Source organism: Hyaena hyaena, unplaced genomic scaffold, assembly GCF_003009895.1.
Source record: "Hyaena hyaena isolate Hyena2069 unplaced genomic scaffold, ASM300989v1 scaffold_208, whole genome shotgun sequence".
Classification (NCBI taxonomy): Eukaryota; Metazoa; Chordata; class Mammalia; order Carnivora; family Hyaenidae; genus Hyaena; species Hyaena hyaena.
Window position 1 is genome coordinate 247,891 of NW_024080839.1, and position 25,530 is coordinate 273,420.

Here is a 25,530-nt window from a genome sequence, read left to right on the forward strand (position 1 = left end):
ACACTTCAACAGAAAGCATAAACAGTTTATGATTCCTTGAATTCTTTGCCTCAAAATCCTCATCTTGCTGTTTCCACCAATCCTGGATTACTATCTCCCGATACTTGAATTTTACCCAATCCTGATTCTTGACTTGAAAGATTTAAAGAATGCTGAATACAGTTATCCATACACCTGTCCCTGAGTGGATAGGCAAAAGTCAAGTACAGGTAAACCACCAATCTAATCCTCAATAAAAACACAAATGTTTTGGGGAATCTGGGTGACTCAGTTGGTTGAGGGGCCATCTCTTGACTTTGGTTCAGGTCATGACCTCATGGTTAATGATTTTGAGCCCAACATCAGGATCCACACTTGACAATGGAGAGTCTGCTTGAGATTCTGTCTCTCTCTCTCTCTTCCCCTAACCACCTGTGCTCTCTTTCTCTCTCAAAATAAATAAATAAACTTTGAAAATTGTTTAAAAATATATGTGTGTGTTTTTTATTGTTATTAGAATCACTAGGGTTGTTAAAGTGCCTTCTCACGCAGAGAAGGACTGAGAGATATATAGGTCTTAAAACTGTAGCTAAAGTTTTTTAAAGTAGGCTCCAAAACAAAACAAAACAAAACAAACAAAAAAGAAAACCCTAAGTCCTGAGTACAAGGTAGAATCACCCCAGAGGTAATACATGAAAACTTCATCACAGTAAAAGTCTCAATCTCGCCAGAGCAAGGAATGTTATCAGGATAAAGAGGGGCACTGCATAATGACGAAAGGGTCAATTCTCCAAGATGTAATAAGTCTTAATGTATATGTGCCTAACAAGAACATCAAAATATATGAGGCAAAAGCTAGTAGAACTTCTAGGAGAAATAAGAGATAAATCCACTATTATAGTTGAAGTCTTCAACACCTCTCTTTCACAAATGGTTAGGTCTACCAGGCAGAACAGCAGTAAAGACACGATAGAACTCAACAACACCATGAATCAACTGGATATAATTGACCTTAGTCAACTACTTTGCACAAAAACACATTCTTCTCAAGCTCACATAAAACATTACCAACATAAAACAATTTCTAGACTATAACACACACCTTAAAAAATTTAAAAGAGAAATCAAACTGTATTAGCTTTTAGATCAAAGTGGAATTAAGCTAGAAATAAACAACAGAAAGATATAAAATCCCAAAATACTTGAAGTCTAAACAACACACTTCTAAATAATAAATGGTCAAAAATAAATCTCAAGAAAAATTTTAAAAGCTTTTGAACTAAGTGAAAATGAAAATACAACATATCTAAACTTGTATGACACAGGAAAGTAGTGCTTAGAGGGAAATTTATAGCTCTGAATGCAGATAACAGAAAAGAAAAAAGATTTAAAATCAATAATCTAAACTTCCACCTTAGTAAACTGAAAAAGAAGAAAACAGAATTAAGTAAAAAGTAAGCAGGAAAAAAATGACATAATGAAAATTAGAACAAAAAAAATCAATGAAATTGAAAATAAGAAATCATAGGGAAAAATCAACAAAACCAAAAGCTTATTCTTTGAAAATACAGATAAAATTATTAAGATTTTAGCCACACTTACTAAAAAGAAAAAAAACAGAGAACACAAATTACTAATATGAGAAATGACAGAGAGAACATTACTAAGGTATCATACACATTAAGAAGCTAATAACAATAATAACAGAATACTATGAACAACTATAGAAGAAAAGGACCAATTCTTTGAAAGACTCAATCTGCCAAAACTCACACAAGAAAAAATAGACTATTTGAAGAGAACTTTATCTACTAAACAAACTGATTCAACAATAGCCTTCCAAAATAGCACCAGGCCCAGATGTGGCCCAGATTCATGGATGAATTCTACCAAGTATTTCAGAAAGAAATATAACAATTTTCTACAATCTTTTCTGAAAGATGGAAGTAGATAGGATACTTCCTAACTTATTTTTTAGAATCAGAATTACCATAATACCCAAATCAGACATTATGAGAGAAGAAAGACATTATGAGAAAAGAAAACTATATACCAATATTTCTCATGAACATATATGAAAAAAAATCCTCAACAAAATATTGCAAATCTATAAAAAATAATTATACAATAAGACCAAGTAGGATTTTTCCTAAGTATGCATGGCTGGTTCAACACTCAAAAATTAGTTAAGGTAATCCATAACATCACAGCTAAATAACAAAAATCACATGATTATATGAATAGATGCAGAAAAAAACATTTAATAAAATAGAATAGTCATTCATGATTTTAAAACAAAACAAACTCCCAGAAAATTGGGAACAGAACTTGCTCAACTTGATAAAGAACATTTACAAAAACCTACAGCTAACATTATAATCACATACATACAAGATGTGTATGAGGAAAACCACAAAACTTTGGTGAAAGAAATCAAAGAAGAACTAAATAAATGGAGTGATATCCAATGTTCATGAACAGAGATACTCGATATTATCAAGATGTCAGTTCTTCTCATTTAGATCTGTAGTTACAACACATTCTCAACCAAAATCCCAACAAGTTATTTTGTGGATATCAATAAAGTGATTCTAAAGTGTATATGTAGAGGCAAAAATTGTGCAAAATAGCCAGCACAATATTGAAGGAGAAGAATAAAGTCAGAGGACAGATACTACTAAACTTCAACATCTGCTAGAAGTCTGTAGTAATCAAGACAGTGTGGTGAAAGTAGAGACAATTAAATCCACAGGACAAAATAGAGAGCCCAGAAATAGACCCAAATAAATACAGTCAACTGATCCTTAACAAAGAAGCAAAGGCAGTACAATGGAGCAAAGATACTTTTTTCAACAAATGTTACAACTAGACATCCAAAGGCAAAAACAATGAATCTAGACACAGGCCTTAAACCCTTCACAAAAAATTAACTCAAAATGGATAATAGCCCTAAATTTAAAACACAATATAAAACTTCTAGAAGATAACATGGGAGAAATCCTAGGTGACCTTGGGTATGGTGGTAACTTTTTAGATACACCAAAGGCAAGATCCATAAAAGAAATAATTAATACATTGAACTTCAGTAAAACTCTGCTCTGTGAAAGATATTATCAAGAGAATAAGAAGACAAGCCACAAACTGAGAAGAGAAAATATTTGCAAAAGAGATATCTGATAAAGGACTATTGGGGTGCCTGGGTGGCTCAGTTGGTTGAGCGTCTGACTTTGGCTCAGGTCATGATCTCATGGTTTGTGGGTTCGGGCCCCGTGTCGGGCTCTGTGCTGACAGCTCAGAGCCTGGAGCCTCTCTTCAGATTCTGTGTCTCCCTCTCTCTCTGATTCTCCCCCCTTGCACTCTCTCTCTCTCAAAAATAAATAAAACATAAAAATTTTTTAAAGGACTATTATATAAAATATACAAAGAACTCTTAAATTTCAACAAGGAGAAAATTAACAACTTGATTAAAAAGTGAGCAAAGGATCTGAATAGACACCTGACCAAGAGAAATATTCAGATAGAAAATAAGCATATGAAAAGCTGTTCAACATCTTTTGTTATTAGGGAATTACAAATTAAAACAACAATGAGATACCACTACACATCTATTAGGATGGCTAAAATCCAAAACACTGACAACACCAAATGCTTATGAGGATGTGGATCAACAGGAAATGTCATTAACTGCTGATGAAAATGCAAAATGGTACAGCCACTTTGGAAGATAGTTCAGCAATTTCTTACAAAATTGAACATAATTTCCCCAGATGATCCAGCAACTGTGCTTCTTGGAATTAAGCCAAATGAGTTGATAACTTACTCCTACAAAAACCTGCACTGAGTTTGCAGCAGCTTTATTCATAACTGCCAAAACTTGGAAGCAACCAAGATATCCTTCAATTGATGAATAGATAGATAATAAACTGGTACATCTAGACAATCTAACATTATTGAGATCCAAAAAGAAATGAGCTATCAGCCATAAAAAGATATATAGGAACCTTAAATACATATGAAAACATGAAAGAAGCCAATCTGAAAACGCTATATACTGTGTGACTCCAACCATATGACATTCTGGAAAACACAAAACTACATAGACAGTAAAAGGATCAGTGATTCTAGAGGGGAAGGGGAGGAAAGGATTAATAGGCAGAGCACAGAGGATTTTTAAGGCAATGAAAGTATTCTGTATGATACTGTAATGGTGGCTACAGGTCCTTATATATTTGTTCAAACCCAAAAAACATACAACTATGGGTTTTGATTACACTGTTTCAATGTAGGTTCATCAGTTGTAGTAAATGTACCACTCTGTTGGGGATACTGGTAATGGAGAGGTATGTGTTTGCGGGGCCATCTCTGCAAGGAAAAATCTCTGTAACATCTCAGTTTTACTGTGAATTTAAAACTACTCTTTAAAAAAGTCTATTATCATCTGTGCAAACACACTTATAAGAAAAATCAACAAATTCCAACGTGGACTGGGCAGTGTTTCTAAGGATCTAATTAGATTAAATGCAGGAAAACTTAAAAAAAAAAAAGAAGATTATGTAATCTCTACCTATACCACTTCAAACATTATTGCAAATTATCTGTAGGCCTTAATGAAAAAGTAATGGCAACAAAATTGCAGAGCAAACATGTTCTATTTAGTTGAGGGTCTGAGATTCAGCAGAAGGTTGAAAAAGTCACCAAAATCTATAAGCAAAATTAGCCTCTTTAATTTCCAATTCTTGTTTTAATGGCTAGATGAGAAACAAAAAACATGCAATGTCAATATGTATGGTAAAACACAATAATGCATGAGACAGCTTCACAAGCATAATCTGCAAACAATAATTTAGAAATTTTTTTCCATAAGCTTTTCAGAAAACTTAAAATATTTATATACTTCCACTTAGCAGTAGCTGACCCATCCATTTTGTCCCCTAGAACAACGCATAAATGATCTTTTTCCCAATTTCAATGTGTCATGACCTAGTTTATCATGTTTAGCACTTACTAATACCACTCTCTGTCCTTTATATCAGGTTTCCTCTGTCCACCTTACACTACCAAATGGCGCATTACCTGCAACTGCCATATCTGTCTTTGATGCCCTATAATTTAGCTCCCCCAGGCCTCCCAGAAATCAGGTTCTGTGGACCACTGAGAGCTGCATTCAAACACACCTACAAAAGAGCTTGAAATAAAATAAAAACAGGGAGGGAGGCAAACCATAAGAGATTCATAAATACAGAGAACAAACTAAGGGTTGCCTGGAGGGGAGGTAGGTGGGGAAATGGGTTAGATGGGTGATGGGCATTAAGGTGGACAAGATGAGCACTAGGTGTCATATGTAAAAAATAAATCACCGGATTCTACTCCTGAAGCCAAGACTAACTGTACGTTACCTAACTTGAATTTAAAGAAAAAAGGGAAAAAAAGAGCTTGATTCTGAGGTGCCTGGGGGCACAGTCTGTTGAGCAACTGACTTCGGCTCAGATCATGAGTTCCTGAGTTCCAGCTCATATCCTCAGCTCAGAAATCCTCTGTCTCCCTCTCTTTCTGCCCTTCCCCTACTCACGCTTACTCCCTCAAAAATGAACACACACACACACACACACACACACACACACACACACACACACACAAGTGCTCAATTCTATCCCTTGGATTCCTAGTGACATTTTTTACCCCGTGTTATGGCTTCTAGGAAATTTGCATTACTTCTTCTCAAACGGAACATTTTCCTGTAATGGATGCTGTCTTCCATGCCTCACAAGTCTCTTACAGAATCACATATCCAGTTTGTGAATTCCTAGCAAATCAAATTACCTTCAGAGAGCACGCCAACTGAGACAATATTGAAAATAAAGAGTTATTAAGTCCTGCACCCGCATCACATTAAAGGATTAAACTGCTATTTTCAGACTCATACTCTCATATTCCCAAGCCACCTCTAGCTCACTTCATCATAAGTTTTATGCCATTGTACAATTTACTAAAATCTTGCTAACATGTCATTGCTTCAGGTCAGTGAGTCACTGATATGCAGGAAGAATAATAAAAGATTGCCAAGGACATTGGCCACATTCTTTCCTATTACAGGTCTTATAATCAAGCTGAGGGGAAAAAAATACACAAATGAAATAATAATATCCCCTCAGATAGGCAAAATTTTATAAGTAAAGTTCACTTATGTCTCTATTCCCACTTATTCCTTATAACCATCCAGTGGTGTAACTAATTAGGTATTCCTTCCCTTTTCTTACAGACACAGTAACTGAGAGCGAAAGTACCCATCTCAAAGGCTCACAACAAACATAAACTAAGGAAAGAATAAGACTCCAGGTCCCACAAGAAATGGTACAGTGCTTATAAGCACATACAAAGCAACAAAAGAAAAATAAGTTTAATTACATTAATGTGCACTCATGTACATAAATGAAGATGAAATATGATGAAGATATTCATTAGAGTTGCTTGGGAATAATTTTTTTTTAAAAAAGGCCCAAAATGGAGTCGCTTATTCTAAGCCCAGGCCACCAAACTGAGACTTAACACCAACTAGACTGCAATTTCAGCCTATCTCAAGAATGTAATCTTAACCAGTCCATCTGGAAGTACCTGGTCAGCACTAGTGAAGTAACCTGCTGGATAGACCCCCGGCCTTCCCCTAAGGGAAGGTGACCTTGCCTGAAATAACTCATGCTTTGCTGATTATGTCCTTGTCCTGCCCCCTTCTGCCTATAAAAGTCTTCTATGTTGTACAGCTCCTCAGAGCTCCTTTCTATTTGCTAGACGGGATGCTGTCCAACTTATGAATTGTTGAATAAAGCCAGTATGATCTTTAAAATTTACTCAGTTGAATCCTGTTTTTTAACGTAACGTAGGAATCTTTCCCTGAAGAAGTATGTACTGGCAAGTTGGATGTCATATAACAGAATACAGAGTTGATCCACAAGAATTGAATTAGAAAGGATCCAAAAATCCACAAAATAACGTAAGCAAAGAAATTGACAGACATGTGGGTATATCTAAATAGTACTGAAATTAAACAAAACAACTGGGGCACTTGGGGGGCTCAGCCAGTTAAGCATCCACTTCTTGGTTTCCCCTCAGGTCATGATCTCATCGTTCATGGATTTGAGTCCTGCACTGGGCTCCATACTGATAATGCAGGGACTGCTTGGGATTCTCTCTCTGCCCCTCCCCTGCTCACTCTCTCTGTCAGCCTCTCTCAAAGTAAATAAATAAACTTTCAACAACAAAATAAGACTACAATATAATAATTAAAAGTTAAAAGTATAGGTTCCAAATATAAGACAATAATAATTTCAAAGATGAGATGAACAAAGGTCCTTGAATTAATTAGGAAGAGTAAAGATACTAATAAGCTGCATAGTGATGTTAGAAATGTTAAGAGTAATCAGGGGCACCTGGGTGGCTCAGTGGGTTGAGTATCCAACTTTGACTCAGAATATGATCTCACAGTTCATGAGTTCAAGCCCCACATTAGGCTCTCTGCTGTCAGTGGAGAGCCACATCAGATCCTCTGTCACCCTCTCCTTCTGCCCCTCCCCCCCTCATTCTCTCCCCCTCTCTCAAAAACAAACACTTTAAAAAACAAATAAAAGTTAAAAATATTTTTAAAAAAGAAATGTTAGGAATAATCAATTAACAGAAAAACTTCCAAACTAATGGAAGATAATCAATAAGTGAGAGGAAGAACTCAATCCAAAAGACGGAAGAAAGAAGAAAAAAGGAATAAAAACATAGAGAAAAGAAAAAGGCATTTTAAAGTAGAAAATAAAATGCTCTAAGTAAATAAAAATGTAATTAACCTCAAAATGTATACATAGATTAAGCCTGTCAGTTAAGGCTCTCAGAATCTACTGCTTCCAGTTCTATGTCTCCTTCTCTTTCTACCCTCCCCTGTTTGCTCTCTGTCTCTCTCTCTCAAAAAAATAATATACATTTTTTAAAAAGTCTCTCGGAAACTATGTGAGATAGAAGATACAGCTAGAGTTTAATAATCTATAATAATAAAATTTTACAGTTATATATATACATATATATGCCAATACTAAATTAAGGCTAATTTAGCTTTAATAATATCAAGCTAAATAGACCTTAAGCAAAACAATCATCAGGAACAAAGAAAGTTAAACAATAATATTGAGAAAAGCTCCCAGACGGTATAGCAAAAATAGAAAGTGTTGAAAAATAGGAGAGAAGAAAAAAAGCAAATTAGAAGGCCACTCCAATCGGTATAATGTCTGAATAAAAGGAATACCAGCAAGAGAAAAGTGGGGAGAAGGGTGGAGAAATTCATTTTAGGAAAAAGAAATTAAGACATAAGACACGCTTTGGCAGATTGAAAAGGGCCACCATCTGTGCCCAACAAAACTGATGAAAATGGACCCACACTAAGGCCTATCATCAGAAAGTTTCAGAATCCTGAGACAAAGAGTGTACACCAAACTTCCAGAAAGAGAGAACAGGTCACTTGGAAAGTGCCAAAATCCTAGTGGCTACAAGTTTCTTAACAGAGTTTTTAGAAGATGGACTGCAATGACATTATGTCTTTCAAAATTCTGAGGAGAAATTCTGTCTAGCCTAGAATGTTATAACTAGCCAAATGGTCAATCATGTGAGAGGGGGCAGCAAAAAGATTTGTTTAAGAAAATGATGTTGAGGGGTGTCTGGGTGGCTCAGTCGGTTGAGCGTCTGACGTTGGCTCAGGTCATGATCTCACGGTTCTTGGGTTCAAGCCCCATGTCGGGCTCTGTGCTGACAGCTAGCTCAGAGCCTGGGGCCTGTTTCAGATTCTGTGTCTCCCTCTCTCGGACCCTCCCCTGCTCGTGCTCTCTCTCTCTGAAATAAAACATTTAAAAAAATGATGTTGATAGAATATTGCTCCCATGAATGTAATGAGAGAAGATTTAAACAATTGGCAGAGAGCTTACTGTTTGAATTAGTGGTAAGTACATAAAACTAAGCAAACATTAAATCCAGACATTTATCAACACTAAGGAAAATGTAAAGTGCGGGAAAACAATCATAGCATGTTTAAGGTTCCATTTTGTAGTCATGGTGTTGTGAATACCTAATATTTATTGAACCAAAAGGATGATATACCTGTATTGTGAGAACCAGGTGATGGCAAAGTGCATGGACATAGTAAGAGCAGAGAGAAAATACCATTTGCAAAGTCAAAGACAAGGCCTAAAACTGAAAGCTCAGGGGTGCCTGGGTGGCTTAGTCAGTTAAGCATCCGAGTCTTGATCTCAGCTCAGGCCTTGGTCTCAGGGTCGTGAATTCAAGCTCCACTACTTTAAAAAACCATTAAAATTTTTAAAAAGAGAAAAAGAAAAACCAAGAGGTAGGTACATAATCTTGTTTGCTCACATGCAAGCAAATAATAAAAGAATCCCCTAAACAATACAAAAGTGGTTGCCTCTAGGATCTTTTTTTTTTTTCAAAATGATGTCATGTCAATCATTCTGCATAGAAATTTTACCAACTTACCCTCCGTTGAGCAATGTATGAGAATACCCACACCTTCACTCTATTAGTTCATGTCCCCTACAGAGTGCTGCCAAGTCAGGGTTACATGTGCAAGGAATATATACTGAGAAGAATAGCTGGGGAAGATAAAGGGAAGAGGGAGGAGGCTTCAGACCACATGCAGGTGTGACACCTGTGAAGAAGTATTGGGTAGAATAGTCTCAGATGACAGTACAGGTAAATGGGGAGTCCTAGAGCAAATGCTGCTCAATAGAGGAGTTCTGCAGTGAACAGGAGTAGACTAACTATACTATTACCACCATTTTTAATTATTGGCTAAGAGTAGCCTTGGGAAAATATGGCTTCAGTGTGTGAAATGCAACAGATCAGAAAATGCAACATCAATCCAAAAAAAAAAAAAAGGCCTTTACTCATGGCAATTGTTGCTTTCTGGGTGTAAATACTGCCACTGTGGTCATGGCCAGTTTCAAGCTACTACTGTGACAATGTGATGACTCATTAATGAATGCGGAGTTTGAAAAAGATGCTAACAGTTGCCTTTCCCAAACCAAGAGCTAGTTCCAGGAAGCTATGAGTTGTGCTCTGGGCAGCAGGTTTTCACGAAGGAAGACCTGAGCAGTGCACCTTCTTAGCCACCATATTCACCAGGCTAGTGTGATAACCAAGTTTTTGGGTTTGGTTTTGTTTGGGTTTTTTGTTTTGTTTTGTTTTTTTGTTTTGTTTTGTTTCTGAGAGACAGAAAGAGAGAGAGAGACAGCAGTCGAATGTGGGGGAGGACAAAAAGAGAGAGAGAATCTTAAGCAGGCTCCATGCTCAGCGGGTAGCCTGATGTGGGGCTTCATCCCACAACCATGAGATCATGACCTGAGTGGAAGTCAAGAGTCCAACACCCTACCAACTGAGCCACCCAGGTACCCAAACTAAGTTTTGCTTGTAACAAATTGAAAATGGAATGTCAGTGTAGTTTATCACTTTACTTTGCATTTTACTTAATATGCCTGAGGCTGAGGTTCTCTTGATATATAGATTATGTTAAATACATTTATTATTTTGTATCCAGATGGCCAACAGACACATGAAACGATGCTCAGCATCCCTCCTCATCAGGGAAATACAAATCAAAACCACACTGAGATACCACCTCACACCAGTCAAAGTGGCTAAAATGAGCAAATCAGAGAACTCTAGATGCTGGCGAGGATGAGGAGAAACGGGCACCCTCCTACACTGTTGGTGGGAATGTAAACTGGTACAGCCCCTCTGGAAAACAGTGTGGAGGTTCCTCAGGAAACTAACAATAGAACTCCCCTAGGACCCAGCAATAGCACTGCTAGGAATTTACCCAAGGGATACAGAAATGCTGAGGCATAGGAGCACATGTACCCCAATGTTCATAGCAGCACTCTCCACAATAGCTAAAACATGGAAAGAGCCTAAGTGTCCATCAACAGATGAATGGATCAAGAAGATGTGGTTTATCTATACCATGGAATACTACATGGCAATGAGAAACAATGAAATCCGTCCATGTGTAGCAACATGGATGGACCTTGAGGGTGTTATGCTGAGCGAAATAAGTCAGGCAGAGAAGGACAAATATCATATGTGTGCACGTATAGGAGGATTAGGAGGAACTTAACGGAGGAACAAGGGGGAGAAGAAAGGGGGAAATGGTGGGGGAAAGGGAGAGAGGCAAACCATGAGAGACTCTTGAATGCTGACAAAAACTGAGGACTGATGGATGTGGGGGGGAGGGGGGGAGGGGCATGGAGGAGGGCACTTGTGGGGATGAGCACTGGGTGTTATGTGGAAACTAATTTGACAATAAACTATTTGTAAAAAAGAAATGCATTTATTATTTTGTAACACATTTAATGTATTTCCCTTCTATGAGCTGAGCCAATCTTCTGATTATTGCTATTAAAACTTTTGTGCCTAAATAACTGAAATCTTAATGTATTGATCTTAACATATAAATTCTTACAATAAGTGAAATATAAATATTGCTATCATCTCCTTATCATATTTCAACATTTTTAAAATTAACTTCTCTCAATCCTTTCCAGAGGGTAAATAGGAAAGAAATAAATGCACCTTTAAAAGCTTGATGTAAATGGAATGTAAAATCATAAAACAATTTACTATAATTGCTCCTTTTTCTCTAATTTTTAAACTAATGTGTATAGCATCAAAACACAATGTCTGCACTTAACTTTCAGGGATATAGGTTTTTTTAATTAATATTAAAGTTAATTGAGTGTAGAAATTTAATGGAAAAAAGTCACTGAATAGTTTCTATTTACCTCCCAACATACATAGAATAATAACAATGATGTAGTGGGGAATTTTCCATCTGAGCAGCCTACAAGGACAGAGCAGAATCTTTAGGGAAATTAAGTTTGTAATATTATCATTATGAACATATTTTAATAATAGATGCATTCTATATGGACTCATTTTTACGTTATTAGTTGAGATTATTGGTTGTATCCTATTAGCTTGATGTAGCAAGTTGAAAATCATTCACTATTAAGTTAGAAGCTAGGAAGCTCTGGATGAAGTGCTTTTAAGTCTTTGAAGGTCTTTTATGTTCTTTTAAGATATTACATATTTTAAGTATTTCTAGTTGTACAGATAACACTGAATGAGCAGAATCTTGAACCAGACCAGACATCAGAAATCATTCAAGTCTCTAGCCACAAAAGTAATTAGACAAAATTTAAAGCAAAGGCTATAAGAAGAAACCAAAAAGGCAAAAACTTAAGACTTTTCCATAGACTTTTTTCATGTTAACTTATCAAGCATCACTACTATATATATATATATCTGGAGAGGAGGAGACAAAAGATCTATGAATGCATAGCATTTTAATATGTTATAGTTTTCCAAAGAAAATACATCTATTTCATATCTTTTAGTCAATTACCTAGTTCGTAAACTGTATGTGACCCCAAATGCTACTGCTTTTCTTCTGTTCCAACTCCTCCGACCACACCCTCCACTTTTTCAGACCACAACTTCCAACCACAACCATTGTCCCAGTAACTGTTATTATCAACCAGAAAGCAAGCAAAAGAAGCAGATGAAAATTAACAAAAAGCAACTGAATATTATAATTTAAGGCAAGTAGGGTGAAGAGTGAACATGTGGCTAAAAAGACATTTCGATTATCTGTAAACTCCTTTTATCTTAATTTCCTCAAAACATAGGACCCACAGTACTCAGAAAAAAAAGAAACTTACCTCATCCACATTTTCAAAGGCATTGATGATGTCATAAGGTAAACACGACAACAGATCGATCACAAACCAAGTTTTCAGATAATTCATCCTTATCAGCTTGGGGTCAGAAATGACCTCTCCACCAGGTCCCACAAAGGTCGTGTGAAAATTTAAAACAATGTCAACCAGAAAAATAACGTCCACCACACTGTCCAGCACCAGCCAGGCTATGTTGTTCTGCTTCGTTTTGAAGGAAACGTTATAAGGAACCATAATGGCGGTGTAGAAGGTAAGAATTAAAATCACCCAATCCCAAGTAGTTTTAAAAGCACAATAGTGTAAAATAATGTGTGGTGGCGTCTTTGGAGCTTCTTGTTTATACTGAGGAAGGATATCTGATCCCAGCTGAAGAACCTAAAAGAGAGACAATGTGCATATAAATGACTTGGACATCTCTGCAATTCAGTGAATTCAAATTCAATGAAAGTCAAACCACAGTGTATTTTTCATGACTCCTGGTTTCCAGACTAGTCAACCCCTATAGGTCTGTCTCCCACTTCTGAGTTGTACTGAAATTTGTTCAAAGGAAGTTAATCTGCTGTTCCACCTGGCTTTCTCTCCAGGGGCCAACTGTTAATTCACAATCTGGCCCCCAAACACCAAAGGCAAGAAGAAACCAAAGAAAAAGGCAGACTACTCTTCAGATTGTTAGGTGGTAGATTTAATAAGCTAGGCAACATACTTACAAGACTAGTAGATCTCCACACCCACCCACCAGAATCTTAAAAGATTAGTAGGTGTCCTTACTGAGTCCAGTCTCATATACCGTCCTAATGGTCCCAGAAAATATCCTACTGTTTCAGTGTTATGTCCTTGAATGGCTCCTACTGTGGGAATAGAGGGGCAGAGTGTACATTCGAAGGACATGAATGAGGAGCCTTCAATTGCCTGGGTCAGCTCAAGGGTCAACCAGCAGTCACATCCTCTGGATGACTTGCTCCGGCACCAACACTGATCCACAGCACTGCTGGATATCCACTTCTGGGACTGCTTTCTGTACACTCACTTGCAAGCCTGCCCAAAATCACATCTCTAACTTGATTATACAGCAGTTATTTGGGTGACTCATTATTATCCATTCTTCACACATATTTAGCACCTCAGAGAGCATAACTTTGATTCTGATGGCCTCGCTGAACCCCAGGAACACACTGTCGGTGATCTTGCTGTTGAGTGGGACTCAGCAAGGCCCCTAATGACTAGCATAGTGATATCAGGGTTGTAAATATTATAGCCTACTTTTTCCTTTTCTCCCTTTGACCTGTATTAAAGAACTGTATTTCCTGCCCAGATGCATATTCTCTTTAGGGAAAAAAGTGCTAAATACTCAGGTTTGCTTCTCTCTACCTATACGACAAGTGGAAAATTTTCACTGCAAGGTTATTTGAACCTTGACTTACTCTAAGCAGGTCTAATTAAAGAGACAAAGACAGAAAGCAGATGACAGAGCAAGAGTAGAGGTCTGGGCAGCACTGGGCAAAAGTAACAAACATAGACTTAGCATTGTTTTCCAGATCCTGGAAACTTTGAAAAGGGGTTGAAGAAATAGATCAGAGAGTTCTGCTCCATGTCTTCAATGAAGCTAAGGCTGAGTAAACCTATGTGTTAAGGAGTTTGTAAATAAGACTTTGATAAATAATATTTCCAGCAGCTTTTTCACCTAATATATCCAACTAGTCAATGTCTCCAGGACTAATAGGATCCAGTAGGATTTAAAAAGTTACCACTAAGTTATAAATTCATTAAATATTTAAATGTAAGAATAGATATAAACAAAAATAACTATTAGCATGTAACTCACAAGCCACAAAGCAAAGCAAATATACTAGCACTTCTTGAAACTTGAGAATTATCCTGAAAAGTTTCTTTCATGCATAGAACTTACATAACTGAAAACTAAGTATATAATACCCACCATTAATATTTTGAAATGTAAAAAACATCACTAGTATTCTCTTTAGTTGTGTATTATAACCATTGTTGTTAGTCTGGGGGCTATACAAACTATTTATAAAGATTTTTATGTATTTATCCTCATTATCAGTGCCCAGCCATATTTTTCCCATAAGGTCTTAACTACTTAGCAGCAAATTTTCCTACCAGGAATGAAAGCTTCATTTGGAGATAGAGCTTTATGTATACAGCATCATACATAATCATGGTTTCTCTTTCACTTGATAACCACTGGTCTATCCATTCCAACTTCACTGTATTAGACATGAAAACACTCTTCATAGTCAATGGTAGTATTTTACCATCTATATCTACACAGACTATAGTTGGAGCACAAAGAAATTATACTTAGAAAATAAACTCAGTGCCAGGGTGCATTACGACCTTTACAGGCCCTGAGCATTTTTGCCTTCCTGACCCCTCCTCCATAAAATATAAAATAAAATAGGGGCACCTGGTTGGTTAAATATCCAACTCTTGATTTCAGCTCGGGTCATGAGCTCATGGTCATGGGATCAAGCCCTGTGTCGAGCTCTCCACTAACAGCATGGACCTACTACTTAGTATTCTCTCTCTCTGCCCCTCCCCTGCTCACTCTCACTCTCTCTCTCTCAAAATAAACAAATAAACATTTAAAAATAAATAAATAAAATAAAAATTGCATTTTACAACTGCATTGTTGCAAAGAAGAAAAATTAATAGTATATATTCAAGTTTTTAACCTCAAAGTTTAATTTTTTCTTCTACTGTTAATAGAAAGTCAAACAGCTCATGGACCCCTAAAAGCACTGTGTTTTTAGACAGGCCCCACACACTGTGTTTATAGACAAGTCTTCTCTGCCTAGCACCTTGGCAGAACAGGAGATTTCTTCTCTAGAGATGGAATGGGATCACTCCTAAGGTCTGTCCGTCTCCCTTAAATCTGACTAAAATCTAGAATCATCTGACGACAGTTTTTAAACTACGGTATACTCTTTTTCAGGCCTATATTTTTTGAAACTTCAAAACCTTTCTTGGGTGATTATAACATATGGTCCAAGGTAAAACTCTTGTCTGATATTTCTTTAGCCAGTCGGGACCCAGTTTAGATAGTGACGTGCACATGTAAAAAGGATCCAGAAAAGCTACAGGAGGACAAGGAGCAAAAGCATGGCATCAACAACAAAGGGACACATATGCTTGCACTTTGATGTCTCTCACATGCAGAGCACTACTTTCATCTTCTCTCTGGCACTGGGGTGCTTTTATAAAGCAGTAACAAGTCTTCACTTTCATTGCTATTCCACTTGTACTTTCATAAGCGATGAGCCTGAGGTGGAGGGGAATGAAAACACATTGTCTGATGTATTTTTGTATCAATACAGACACATTCTTTCTCTCTGAATATCTGAGAGCACTGACGCTAATAGAATCAGGACCATGGGCACGGCATTGTTATGGATATTTATCTCTCCACCAGTATAAAAGTGGAAAGCTGAAGCTAGTTAGCAGGATATCAGTTCATGTGGACAATTGATGAACTGCTACACAGAGACCAGGATCTCTGAAACTGGGAATCAGCTCCAAATGAAGGTGTCCAGAGGGAACTGAGATTAAATTTATAGGTCTTGGAAAAAGTGAAAGCCTGAAATTTACCAGCAAATCCAAATACTCTGGTTGAACACAACTTAAGATTCTGAGTAAAATTTTTGAAATGATAACCTTTTGCAAACTTGATGCTACTTGTGGGTCAACCTTTGAACTCAGAGCACATGCAAGCAAAGTATCTTTTGAGAATCTTGTTATCTCTTCATGTTCTCTGAAATCGAGCCTGTGACCTGACAGAAACTATTCTGTATCTGAGTCAGGTTTGTGAATTAGGGATGATCAATAAAGAAACCAACAATAATCAAAAGGCAAAGCAAAAAAATAAAAACAAAATAAAATCAGATGGGAAGAAACAAGAATTAAATTTACTAAAAAAGAAAAACAAAAGAAAAACATGAGCTGTCGAGGGGAGAGAAACTTTGCAATTGATGCAGAAGAAAAAAAACAATGAGTGATTCAGGGTGCTAAGGTAAAAAAATTTCCTCTCTACAGTCCCTTTCCTCTTGTTCTTGCCCAATGGTATAACAGAGAAAAGAATAACTCTGAATAAGCTATCGTTAAGAGCTGGAAAAAATCATAGCTATGAAAGTCAGCAGTTACACAAACAAGCTCTTCCACTCCAGCTTGTTTTATAGAAAGAAAGGGACAACTGAGGCAGAAAAGAAAACTGTAAAATCAAGTAGTACGTCATAACAAGAATTATTGACAAAGGAAAGTTGTATCTAACAGTCTGCTTTAAATTTTGTGCTAATTGGGGATCGCCTGGGTGGCTCGGTTGGTTAAGCATCTGACTTCAGCTCAGGTCATGATATCACAGTTCATGAGTTCAAGCCCAGTATCAGGCTCTGTGCTGACAGATCAGAGTCTGGAGTCTGCGTCAGATTCCATGTCTCCCTTTCTCTCTGTCCCTCCCTCACTCACGCTCTGTCTCCCTCTCTCTCTCAAAAATAAAATTTCTTTAAAACTTTAAATCTTGTGCCAATTGTATATTGTCTTTTAAAATATTGAAATTATCATTATTATTAATATTTAGTTGTATTCATGGTCACACGTGGGTTTTTATAAACATGTTTGCACATCCAAGTTTTAGTCTCTCCCTAAGCTAACAGTGCTATTTAAAGCAGAAAGCCTTTCAAGTCCCCCAGTTAGCTACGGTCCAAGAAAAACTCCAGAATTCTCCAAATTCAAGGAACATACTTTACTTTCTAACCCTCTCCAAACCAAATTTAATATCTGCAACCAGTTCAGAAAGGTACTCTAGAGTGCTTCAACTCACTTTTCTCCAGCAGAGAAAACTGATGAACACAGACATTTAATTTTATCTCTCTCTTTTTTGGTAAGCCATCTCAAAACGTTTTCTGAGTGCCCACTAACTGCTCTACCGAGCTTTGGTAGCTTAATTAATTTTTGGCATTGTTCATACCAGGAAGACAAGTGATGATTAAAGAAGACACATGAACAGCAAAGCTTCTACCTGGAGTCCTGCCCTTAATTCCTTTTCTCTCTGGGTCACTATACTTTCTCTGGATAACATCATCGTCCTATGGCACCAACGACTGCAACTCAGACCCAGATATCCCTCCAGAGCCAGACCCGTAAGTCCCTCTACCTTTGAGGCATCCCTACTTGGATGTTCTGTCAGTCACTTCAAACTTAATATGGCCCAAACTGAACTCATTGCCATTGCCCACAACCGTCTCTGCCTCCTTTTATATTTGCTGCTTTTTTAGCCAACAGTACTAGGCAACAAATACTTTGACTCTAATCTTGGTGTGTCTGCAATCTGTCCACTTCTGCTCCTGGTTTCCTTGCTTAAAGCCATAGCCAACCTAGCTGATTTACCACTAAGTCCTCTTAACTGGTTTTTCTGTCCTCCCATTCAACACAGAGCCACTAGATCAAGCAGGGTTCTTAATCATTTTTGGACAAGGGATCTCTTTTGGCAATCTGGTGAAATCTATGGACTCCTTCTTAGAATCATGTTTTTAAATTAATACAAGAAAAACAGCACTGCAAAGAAAACCATAGGGACTAATGTCCTTTTGAGAGGTTTCTCTGAAGCACAAATGTGATCATATCTCTTCCCTAACATGGGACACCAACCACTCCTGTTCTGCTATACATTACTTTAAACCTTCCTTCACCTGACTTCATCCAAAGTGAACTCACACTCAGAGTCATCCTACAGTCTCATCTCTATGCCTCTGCCCATGCTGTTCTCCCTGGTAGGAATGACCTGCATCCCTTCTTTACCTATTTCTTATATTTTTCCTTCAAGATTCACTCAGCCCAGGTATCATCTCACACAGGTAAGCCTCCCTAGAGCCTCAAGTCAAGGTAAATGCTCTTGCGTGTGTTCCCACTGCACTCTGTCATCCTATTTATAACATTCTATGGTCACTGTTTTCTTGATCTTTAGTTCCTTGATGGTAGAGCCCATGGCATATTCATCTTCACATCCTTGATAGAGTACCAAGTACAGAGACAACCCTCAATGAGTGTGTGCTACATACATAAATGGATGAAATGAGTGAACTTCCTATCTCATTTACTCAAAATTTCACCCTCTACAGGTATCACTTGGGATATCATGAACTAGTTTCCCATTTCAAAAATACAAGAGAATAAAAAGATATATTTGAAGTTTCTATAAATCTACACAAGAAAAATAATTAGAAGATAAGTACTTACAAAATAATAACCACAAATATCTATATCGAATCATTTCAGGGGAAAAAATGTACTCCCACCACCATCTTGGGAAGGAAAGTTAGTCTCCCACTTACTTCAGCTAATCTTGAATGTTTGTGGACCACCTCTGTTTTATTCATTGGCGTGAGCTGCTGCAAAACACTTCGGCTATTTGTCAAGGCCCGTGTCAACCGGGCAAATTTTGTCCAACCTTAAAAGTAAGGAGAGAAAGTCTCAGTTTTTCACATATAATGAATATGGAACCCAACATTCTTGCTAATAATATTCAGGGGATCTCAGAAACAGCATAACATCCAGAACTAATAAAAAGTGTCAATCTAAAGCACTTTATTTCTCCATAGACATCACCACATATTTCAAGTGTAACTATAAAGTAATGAGTAATTTTTATGTGTGACCTTTCTGTTTTGCTCATATCTATTACATGGTTCCTGTAGCCAAGGTACAGCTCTCCACAAAATTCTGTGTTCCCCATTGAATTTTACAGATTTGTTACTGGAAAACAGCTGCCCAGCCAAAAATATTATTTCCTAGCATTCTTTGCATCCAGCCATGCCCACGCCCCTAGTTCTCATCAATGGAATGAAAGCAGAAATGTTATGTGTCACTCTCATATATGCCACAACTTAAGAAGCAAGTGAGACTTCTCTGCACTTTCTCCCTCCTTCCACCAGCTGGATGCAAGTGACAAAAAGCCCCTAGGGAATAGTAAAGCACTGACTCCATGAAGGGAAGACTGCCATATGCCATGGATCTTCTGCCTTAGACTTTAATGTGAGCAAGAAATATCTTTCTGTTGTGTTAAGCTACTGGAAGATGGGGGGTTATTTATTATAGCCTAATAAAAAACAATTTTACTGTGCATTCATGTGTAGATATATACACATAATAAAATGAAACCCTATTTCAACAAATCTCACATATTATGGTTCATATCATATTTTCATCTTTTTTGTAACATAGCAAAATGTTATTTCTCTCTTGCTAATTACAGTCATGTCTAAAATATCATTCTTTAAATATCTAGAATCGCTAACATTGTTTTCTGAAAGAGAAGTAATTTTAATTCCTGGGGGGAGGGGCTGTGAATTTAATGAGAAAGAAATTTCTACCCAAGGCCTCAAATTTCCATTATTAAAATAATTAGCTTCAAGGAAATGTCAAGGGGATATGAATAAGTAGAGCAAAACTAACCATACTCTGAACCTGTATCAATTATCCTTTCTCTAGATATTCCAAAAGCACTAATTTATTAAAGATCCAATACGACCATTTGATAACTTCTATGATATTGCCCTTCACTAGGTTATTTGCCAAATAACTCCTTAAATTTAGGAAAACTTCTGATGGTCTCAAGGAAAGATGGTAATGACAATGATGAAATTTCAGACGCTGTGAACAAAAATGAAGAAATCCTCAGCAGAAACCAGTCAAATGCCTTTCAAATTATACTAGGTAGATGATATCATACTTTACTATCATTCTTCAAGCTAATTCTGACTTCATTTAAGTTTTGTGTTTCCTCACCAGTTCAGCTCCCTCTATAGTACCCAACAAATGGATTATAAAATAAGTAAACTGGCATCAATTGATATAATGTCCTTAATTCCCCATTAATGGACTTAATCCTAGTGACTAGAAAAAAAAGAAAAGATAGGCTTTGGGAATTGTATGTATCCCTAAGGCTAACCCTGTGCAATGTGCTGAAGGAAGGGAGAGAGGGAGGGAGGGAGGGAGGAAGGAAAAAGAAAAGAAGAACCACCACCACCACCAGATATGCCACCAGCTCTCTAAGAACTTGTCAATGTAAAAGACCAATGTGCAATCTGTGTCACCAGTCTAGACTCTTCTTCTCAGAATTAGACCTATCTTGTATCTAATCAGCCACTAGCCAACTTTGACAAATATGTTCTATAGGCATCTGACACTCAGCATGTGCAACACTGACATCATCTTCTCCCTTCATCTCCAACTCTTCATCGTTCATGTATTCTTGGACTTGGTGACTAGCCCCATGATATGTTCAGATGTCCAAATCAGAAACTTGAAATTTACCATCCTCCTTCACTGTTACCTCCATACCCACGTGGATACCCACGTATCCAATCACTTCCAAGACTTGTAGACTATAACCTATTAATAAATTCACTCAAGTTGAATCTCCTCTTTCCATCTCTATATGTCAGACAATCTTCAACCTGAGTTAGGTTGGCAGCATCTTAAAGACTATACTCGGGGCGCCTGGGTGGCTTAGTCGGTTAAACGTCCGACTTTCGCTTAGGTCATGATCTCGCGGTTTGTGGATTCGAGCCCCGCGTCGGGCTCTGTGCTGACTGCCAGCTCAGAGCCCGGAGCCTATTTCAGAGTCTGTATCTCCCTCTCTCTCTGACCCTCCCCTGCTCACGCTCTCTCTCTCTCCTAGAAATAAATAAAAATATTAAAAAAAAAAAAAAAGACTATACTCTATATCTACTCTCTGACCATATACTCTCCAAGAAACTCTACATTGCTGCCAAAGTACTTCCCATTTCCCTATTTCAAACTCTTTAGGAGATCCCTGGAGGCCTTCAGAGTAACAGTGCATTTTCTTGGTATATGGGTCATTTAGTTTCTGACCAAAGATTTCCTCTGCATTCATCTCCTTCTACTTCTCTATACATACTCTGTATGCTATCCCTACTAAAATTAATAGCAAATTAAAAGAAGAATAAGTTAAGAACTAAAATTAAATCTTCTGGGAATTCTCTGTACATCCTATGATATTCATTGCATCCAGGTTTTCAAGCATTATAATCATTCTGCCTGCCTGAAATGCTTCCCCCATTCCCATATGTCTGGCTAACACTGACTGCCACCTCTAGATTCAGTTAAAGCATTATCTCCTTCTGGCTGCTTCTTTGATCCACTCATAAGAGAGCTGTCCTCCTCTGTGCTTGCACATCATAGGATAAATACCCCACGTGGCACTTGCAACACTAATGGCAGTTGTTGATTAACATGCTAGTCAACTCTTACTGAACTATTTATTGTTCATCTCTCCATATTCAAGCACTTGATCAGGGTCTGGCATAAAACAGGCCATTAATTAACTAATTGACTTACTTGTAACTTAAAAATCAGATTTAAAAAAACCCCCCTTTGTTTTATTATCATGGGTTGGATTTGGTTTTGCTTTGTTGGGTAAATATTAAGGGTGTCTTCAGATGACAATGTTGGCAATAGATACATTAAAGTATTTCCTGTGATCATTTCTCTTTCTTACTTCAATTTGATATTATAATTGCATTGAATGTTTCTAGAAACTTCCAAAGCAATGTTATACTAATTGAAGCTTCATATTTTTAAGACAAGTAATGTTACACACAGTATGTCTAAGTATTAGATTAAAAAAGCACATTTTTATTCCCAGAATAAGGTTAATCCAGAAAATATTTTGAAAAAATATTAAAAGAGATATTGAAAGAATAAATTCGTTGACACATGGAAGAATACAAATCATCAAATGACATGTGTTCTCTCATTTCCCACAGTCATGGTTAGGATTAGGGCTTTTTTTATAATTCTCAGTTCTCAACAGTTAGCATTTTTCTCAAAACCCCTATACCACCCCTCCTTCCTCACTCTCAGCCAATTACCTTGTCAAATGTTATTGAATAAACAGAGGCCATAAGAAAGACGATACCCTTCAATTTCCTTTCTGTCCCCTCCATCTCTAGACCCACCCACATGGCACTGAATCTTGCCTGCCTCTTTATAATCTCAAAGAGGTAGACATTGGCTCTTTTCTGATCATGCTTATGTTCTACTCATGGGCATTTAAGTGGTTTCTAGATTTTTCACTATCACTAACAACACCACAGTAAATTTCCTATGCCAATCCTTTTGTGCCCTTGGACACATCTGAAATTGCCTAAGTTATTAACTAAATTAGTTCATTTGCTCTATCACCAACCCCCCCCCCCCATACAGTCGAACTAAAAAAGTTGAGAAGCCATACTGTCTAGGTCAGAAAAAAAGGCACATCAGCAGTTCTAACTTTTTCCAGCGATACATTTACTGATCTCACCTTTACAGAGACCTAACTGGTATAACTGCTTATTCAGCACAGTTCGCTGATGTTACTTAGATGTGGTCGATATGGGGTAATGTGAACAGAGAGCTGAATATGAAGAGCCTAAAACTTGCTCTATGAGTTGCTCGTGGAATTATGAGAACATTTGTTCTCCTAAAAGCTCAGGATGCCAGCTCCTTCTTAATAAAACATTAGTTTAGCTCTATTGGGTTGCAATTAACCTCTTTGTCATGGACTGCCTAATCTTAAAAATAAGAGGAAGTCAAAGAGGCAGTTAAATCAATCTTACTAGACTGCAACACAAGATTCTAATCTATAAGAAAAAAAGCTTAGGCAAACAATTATACACTTGGCCAAAGAGACTACATGGTATAATTACTCATATTTCATATGTTGTTTCCTCTCTAAAGAAAACCATTGGCTTCCCACAAGGGGAAGGCTGCTATTTTTGCTGTTAGTTTCACTCTATAGGAATTTTTTGTCTCAATTATTGGCATGAAGATGCCATAACTATTTGGCACAGGATATTTCACACCGTAAGTGTCTTGGCAGTTTTGGAATCTGTATTACAATACTGCACAGATAAATGGGTAGAGATTCTGGTCATCTCTTTTAGAGCACATATGGATAATCAACAGAATGGATTTCTTGGCTGTAATTTTTCCCCTTTGTATTATTACAAATGATGAATCGGGTACCATTGACTGATTAGCTCAGTAACAGTTCTAAGACCTCAGTACCAGGAACAAAAGATAACAAGAATGCTTTGCTCCCTTGAATTATTATCAGTAAATTTCATTGGTTTAACACAGTACAATTCTGCTAGAATCATAGTGCTCTCAATTGTTGCAGGGGAAAAAAAGGAAAGCAGAGGATTAAAGTAGCCAAAATGCAATAGTAAGTTTCCAACAGAAAGGATAAGACAGCATAGTGCAATAGGGAGAATATGGGATTGAAAATCAGTCACACTTTTCATGTCAGGAGACAGTAAAACAGAGATAGCAATACTAATTTTCAGAATTGTGTAGGAAAGAACAATAAAGAATATAAAGTTCCTGTCAGATAGTGACTACTCCATCAAAACAGGTTTCCTTCTCCCTCAATGGTTTTTACCACCATCCATCACAGTATAAGTCAAAGGTATCATTGACATCATTCAGTACCATTAATTTTAAAGGCAAAAATCAACCTAGAATGAAGTTTTGGTGTGGTGAGATTCATTATGAGGAAGAGGTGCACTTAAGTTGTGATCATATTATAGTTACTATCCCAGATACAATTCACAAATAAAATTCAAAATTAGTTCACAATCTTTCAACTATATCTCTGGGTTTCTTGGTAAAAATACCAAATCACATAGAAGGAGATTAATGTTAATTACAACCTTGACAAGTCTTCAAAGGATTGTGGACCCTTGCTCTACTCACTGGCCCCTTTTTCACACTGAGAAGGTAAAATGCCCTTGCTCTGGATTAAAAGTTACATTCTTGCCTGCCAATGTATGGAATTAACTTTTCTATTCTACATCTTAAAACACTATTTCCAATATCCCAGGTAGAATTCTACTACCTACATATTTCTTCAGAATTTTGCAAATACCCTTTGTCACCTCCATTGCAACAGCCTCAACTCCCTAATCCTCTGTCTGAGTCTTTTCATTTTACTCACCTCACCAAATCCCAACTCTGGTTATATCCAACTCTTCATTACTTCTGCATCCATACAACTTTGACTAAACATTGGGGGAGTAAAACATACAATCATGCTCAAGGATGCTGGTGGAATTCAGCAGTTGCTAGCCCCAAGCAGACCTTAGTGTTCAGCAAACCTGTTCCATTCCCCTTGCCCACTCACTTCTCCACTCTCTTAGATCACTGTTTCATGCCTACTCCTCTCTCCCCAAATCTTCAATACTTCATCTCCTTCACCATCCTTACTCTCAGGTGAGAATCATGTGTTTTATATTACTGAGAAAATAAGAGCGATCAGAAGAAACCTTCCAATCTATATTTACTTGTTTGTCTCCCCTTCCCCCATTAGGATGTGAGGGAAGAAACTATGTATCTTCAGGACACAGAATAGTGCCTGGAGCATTCTGTGTGCTTAATCAGCATTTTTGGTTGGGGGGAAAATTGGCAAAATAGATAAAAAGGCAAACTAAATTTTCCTGTGAAGAGTCATGAAAAGTCTCACATTAAGAAATTCTGGTGCCCGGGGCGCCTGGGTGGCCTAGTCGGTTAAGCGTCCGACTTTCACTTAGGTCATGATCTCGCGGTTCGTGGGTTCGAGCCCCACGTCGGGCTCTGTGCTGACTGCCAGCTCAGAGCCTGGAGCCTATTTCAGAGTCTGTATCTCCCTCTCTCTCTGACCCTCCCCTGCTCACGCTGTCTCTCTCTCTCTCTCCTAGAAATAAATAAAAATATTAAAAAA

The 25,530-nt window shown here is 37.4% G+C and overlaps 1 protein-coding gene across 1 annotated transcript in view; it reads right to left on the bottom strand.

The window, feature by feature from the left end:
* KCNH5 (potassium voltage-gated channel subfamily H member 5) overlaps positions 1-25,530 on the bottom strand; it is a 308,323-nt gene that overhangs the window by 228,908 nt on the left and 53,885 nt on the right. The window contains exons 5-6 of the mRNA XM_039242113.1: positions 19,103-19,218; positions 12,738-13,130 (exon numbers count right to left, since the gene is read on the bottom strand). Of these exons, the coding sequence (XP_039098044.1) occupies positions 12,738-13,130; positions 19,103-19,218 (509 nt within the window). The remainder of the gene's footprint in view (positions 1-12,737; positions 13,131-19,102; positions 19,219-25,530) is intronic.